This window comes from Octopus bimaculoides, chromosome 9 (assembly GCF_001194135.2).
Source record: "Octopus bimaculoides isolate UCB-OBI-ISO-001 chromosome 9, ASM119413v2, whole genome shotgun sequence".
Lineage (NCBI taxonomy): Eukaryota > Metazoa > Mollusca > Cephalopoda > Octopoda > Octopodidae > Octopus > Octopus bimaculoides.
Window position 1 is genome coordinate 83,301,472 of NC_068989.1, and position 5,706 is coordinate 83,307,177.

Below are 5,706 nucleotides of genomic sequence, written 5' to 3' on the forward strand. Positions count from 1 at the left end.
TATATATATATATATATATATATATATATATATGCATACACATGACATGTATGTACGCGTGTATGCCTATATATTTGGTGTGTACGTTCATACATATGTGTATGTATGTAGGGCTGTATGTATCACGACACGTATGTATGTATGTATTTATCTATCTACCTATCTATACGGATGTTAGGATGTAAGGCAATGCTTCAATGGACTGATCAGTCTCAATGTTAATCTTATCTTTAGAAATCGGATTTCTTTCGACATTTACACTGATTGCACCAACATCTCTTTTCACATTGAAGCACACACACACAAACACAAAAGTACCTACATACATAAATGTGTGTGATCGTGCATATATACATATATAAATATATACATATATGTATATTATGTATATATGTATGTATATTCAGTAAGAGACAGAAAGAAATAGAGGGAGAGATGAAGAGAGGTAACAGCTAGCGAATCTGGTCTCATTAGCTAATGGAGATGAGGGATAGAGATATCTCTATGGGACCACTCACTGCGATTGGCATCACGTGGTGTTTAAAATATCTAAGTATCTTTGCAAACTGCCCAGTACTATATATACATATATGTGTGTGTGTGTGTGTGTATACTATATATACATATATATATGTGTGTGTGTGTGTGTGTGTGTGTGTGTGTGTGTGTGTATGTGTGATACAGCGAGATAGACAAGGAGAGACAGGTGAAAGAGAGTTCTCTATGAAGGAGATTACACAACACGCGTGCAGTAGCCATTTTAATCATGGCATCACCGCATCCAATATCTCGCTATCTTCTCTGCCATATTGTTTTGGGTCTTTTTTTCCTTCATTTAATTCCTGTCTTCACGCGGCTTAGAATTGATTTAGGTTTGTTTTACTTGTCTTATTAATTTTGTATTTTATATTGTTTTTAGTGCTTTTTTGTTTGTGATTGATTGCTTATGCATTTGTTGGTTTCATGTTTTTGTTTACCTTGTGTGTACACACACAATATGACACACAACAAACATTTACACAGACACATACACACGCACACATATTATGCTGTAGTATATTAATATATATTTTTTATGTCACGTTACATTTGAAAAACTGAAAGCCTACTTAATGCTTTTTAGTAGAATACATGCTTATTAAATTTGTGGCTGTATGGTAAGAAGCTGGCTTCCAACCACATGGTTCCCGGTTCAGTCCCACTGCGTGGCACCTTCGGCAAGTGTCTTAACTATTGTATCGGGTCGACCAAAGCCTTGTGAGTGGATTTGGTAGACGGAAACTGAAAGAAGCTCGTTGTGTATGCGAGTGTGTGTGTGTGCGTGTGTGTGTGTGTGTGTGTGTGTCTATGTGTGTGTGTCTGTGTGTGTGTGTGTGTGTGTGTGTATCTTTGTTTCTGTGTTTGTCCACCACTGCTTGACAACCGGTGGTGGTGTGTTTACGTCCCCGTAACTTAGCGGTTCGGCAAAAAAGCCCGATAGAATAAGTACCAAACTTTAGAAGTCGGTTCGATACATTCGACTAAAACGTTTTCAAGGCAGTATTCCAGCATGGCCACAGTCTAATGAGACTGAAATAAGTAAAAGACTTAAAAGAATAATTATAGAAACAACTGACTGTGATTCTGAAGTCTTTGCCATGCGCCTCCGATTTCTTTTATATAAGAAATGTAATATTCCAGTACGTTTGTAACAGTGTGCTGTCTAAAGCACTGTGCTACAGATACGCTCTTGATATTAACAGTAGTCTATTCGGCAATTGAATTGTGTCAATGATATGAATGCAATTGAAGCGAATTAACTAAGAATAGAGGAGGAAGCAAATGCAAAAACTGTCTTAGTTCAATTGAACTAATATACAATATTATCATTTATCGATGTAGTTCAATACTTAAGATGTTTTGATAAACTGAAGTGTCGGGAATTGAACCACTTATGGAAATAAAGTCATTGAGGTATTGTGAAGAAACTGGATTATTCAGAGCAAATGCATACATCCAAATATTGGAACTGCAATCCATGCACTGATATAGAAAGTCTATTAAGTTTTGTGATTAGCCAATGCTAATATGGTATTAGATCTGTTCTGATCACTGGCTTGAGAATTCGAAACATTGCCATAACAGTAGATCAGGGCGTATAACAACATGTTTTTCATTTTACCATCGCGGGGATAAATAGATTATGGGAGAGGGATCAAACTCTTGAAGATATTATATGAAATTAACCATTAACACAGTAGCATCCATCAAGGCTCTGTTCGGCAACTGTCGATGATTGCCTTTGGGATTTATCGATTGACACAGCAAAGCTCAGATGTTCTGAAATCTTCTAAATCGAAATGGAACATCTGTTGATACGAACATATTCTGGATATAATTGCATCCTCTCTTTCGGCGCACCCATTGAGATTACCAATCTTGATGACATGTAGCATAAGCTTCTTAACTGCTTGTGTTTCTCGTCAGCACATAGTTGCGGCAGAACTAAATTATGCAGCAGAATAATCGAGAATTCATTTTAAACTGGAGTCTGTAGTTCTAAGAAATTTTAAAATCCTAAAGAATAGTGAACTATTTCTTGCTAGGGTATAACATATCTATTAATACTTAGGTGTGTCTACTTCCTGGAATTGCCTGCAACAGCTGCCTGCTGATGCTAATTGCTAAACATTTCCGTGTTGAGTTAATGATGGTGCAGGCTGAAGAATACCGTTGAGGTCATTACATCTAATGTCTTAAACACTGTCCTTATAAAAGGTGGGTCCATGAAACCATCACTACCGGATGGAAATCTCTTCTCAACGTGGATTAAAGTTTAAACTGATCTCCCAAAATTACCGACAGCTTATTTCCAAAAAGAACAACTCACATGTTTATAAACAATTTCAAGGTTTTAACAAAATGGTAACGATTTAAAGCAGGCACGAATTTGGTTTCAGAGTCTGGCGAGTCACATGACACTTCAACTGACACTCATCCCATGTGACGTCTATTGTTACCTAACTCTTGCAATATTCTACCCAGGGGTCTGCAAAATTCTTTTGTGTGCTCTTCTGCGCTTATCCCATACAGTCAGTTGGTATCTCTTTTAGGAACTTGTTTGATTCTCGAATTATATAAAATGTTTAAAACAGTTGCATCTTTTGGAGCCAAGTTTAAGAGAAGTTTGAATACAGAGGAGGCTATACTGCACCTAGGACTTTAACAGACTAACCAGAAGCGTCGTTCGAATTTCATAAGTCATTTCGACAATTCTGAATGCTTATTCTGTAATAACTTTGTGTTTTTTATTGATCGTCTTTCAAATAGCCTGGAGATTTTTCTGCATTCGACATCTTATTGTCATAGAACTGGATTTTACTACTGTTGCCATCAGTGCTTCTATGGCACAGCAAATAGAGATGCAGCAGAAAGCCAATGATTCGCAGATCAATTTAAGGAATTATGGCATGATTAGCACCACAATGCATCAGCCATATACATTACATCGTACATTACATTTAGAATTGAGTACTCTTACTGTGACGGTAGAGATAGTAGTGAAGGTTTAAGAAGTGGAGACTATCTATGGTGTTGGCTTTGGTTGTAGTAGTGATGGTGATTGCAATGGTACTAATAATGCTTTTGTCGGTAGAGGTATGAGGATAAAGATAGTGATGGTTATTGTGTTGATAGAAACAATGGTGGTATTGGCGACGGTGTTGATAATGGTAGAGGTCATGCAGTGGTATTAGCGTTAGCACTGACGAGAATGGAGGTGGTGGTAGTGGTGGTGGTGCTGCTGGTGGATGTGAAAAGAAATCAAGAAAACGTCGCTACTCACAAGAACCAATCAACAACAAGAATGAGGGTGATATCATCGGTCGGCAAGCCAACGGCTGATAGCACAATAACCATGGTCACGAGACCAGCTTGTGGGACTCCGGCGGCTCCAATAGAGGCAGCAGTGGCTGTAATGCTGTAAGGAAAGAATGAAGCGTAAAAAGTTAAAGAGAAATAACCATTTTGATGGAATGCAATATATTCCCCTCCCTTCTCTCTCTCATTCTGTCTTTCCCTCTCTCTCTCTCACACAATATATATATATATATATATATATATATATATATATATATATATATATGCACGCATTCAAAAAGTGACAGGGATAATGGAAGCAGCCAGAGATCCACTCTGTTACAAAGAGCCTCTTATCGTATGAGCTGTCAGGCTACAAGTGTTTTATATACATATATTATATATATACTGGCAATAAAATACGAGTTGGGTCTACTGTCGGTGGCCAACACATTGAGGTAGGAGGTTGTATCACGCCCTAATGATTGTCCCTTGTACTAACAGTCAACTCAGAAGAGTTGTCAGTTGTTTGTTATGTTTTGTTTTGTTACTGTGTTACGAAGGAGCACTTCGGTTAGTTGCTGTTCGTCAAAGAGGATAAAATAACTTTGAAAATTTTGAGAATTTCTGAAATGTTTCAGGAATAAATTTGTGAGGAGGAATAGAAATACCTCTCTTGACAGCATAGTGACAATATTTCGGATCTTTTTTCTTTAGTTGTCTGGTGACTCTCTCAGTTACTTGAATTAAAAGATAAGTTCAGTTTGTGCCTTCTTGCATATCGGAGTCCAATATCAATGATATTCCAATCACAGGAAGAATTTAAACTCCACTGTCTCTTAATTTCAAGATGTATCATGACAAAGGGTTCGGATTCTCTCTCTATTCGTTGATCTGAATGAATTTATATACTGCTTGAAACTGTTTTTAAATGTATAAAGATATTTGTCTAGAGCCACGTATAATTTATGTCGATACCTTCTGCTGTTATTTTTAGTCTATATAGCAGCGCTTTAGAAAGGAGATACAATATGATATATTTTAAAGATTTCTGGAGTTACAACCATGATGTTGGATGGGTGTATCTCAACGGTTGTTGAGCGAGATTTAGGAAACACTGCTGTCAAGACAACAATAGCTCACTTTCATATTATTTGTATTGTAGAGCTGGTGGTGTTCGTGTGTGGAAGGAAAATGATCATCAACATCGTGAATCATTAGCTCTTTCTAAATAATTATAAAGTCTACTACGTGTATTCAGCACTCTTACGTTTGTAAACATGAAAGTGCATGTGTAATATGTATGTGTGTGTGTGTGTTTGTAACAGTGTGCGAGTTCTGCTATAAATATGTCGGCGTCTAAAGCTACTTCAGTGAAGTCGATAAAATAATCGATTTTAGTTTTAAAGAGAGACACGACGAGGGAAGGAGAGGTGATAGTAACCTTCTCAATTCCTTACTTTTTATTATCAATTTTATGGCCCTTTTTAAGAGCACCGTTATTAATGTTATCAATATAATCACTTTTGGATTTTGTTTTTAGCTTTTCTTGGCGTATATATTAACTTTATCACATTTTATTATTAATAAATCGGCTCTTAACCTTTAAAGTTCTTTAGATTTTTTCTTCGACACTTTCTTACTATCTCTCTCTCCTTCTTTCCTATTCTTTTCCCTTCTCTTTATCGACTTCTTTCTCTTCTTTTTCTTCTCCTTCTTAACCTCCACACCCTTCTTCTTTGTCTTCTTTCTTGTGTTCAAATTTTAGTATTTTTGTTGTGGCTTATCCTATATTACTGATTTCGGCATTTAAAGAAGTATTTGAGATTATCATTATTATTATTATTATTATTTAGTAGTAGTAGGTGG

The 5,706-nt window shown here is 36.5% G+C and overlaps 1 protein-coding gene across 1 annotated transcript in view; it reads right to left on the reverse strand.

Moving 5' to 3' along the window:
• LOC106875823 (excitatory amino acid transporter 1) overlaps positions 1 to 5,706 on the reverse strand; it is a 269,880-nt gene that overhangs the window by 3,068 nt on the left and 261,106 nt on the right. Inside the window, exon 7 of the mRNA XM_052970833.1 lies at positions 3,824 to 3,958. Within this exon, the coding sequence (XP_052826793.1) occupies positions 3,824 to 3,958 (135 nt within the window). The remainder of the gene's footprint in view (positions 1 to 3,823; positions 3,959 to 5,706) is intronic.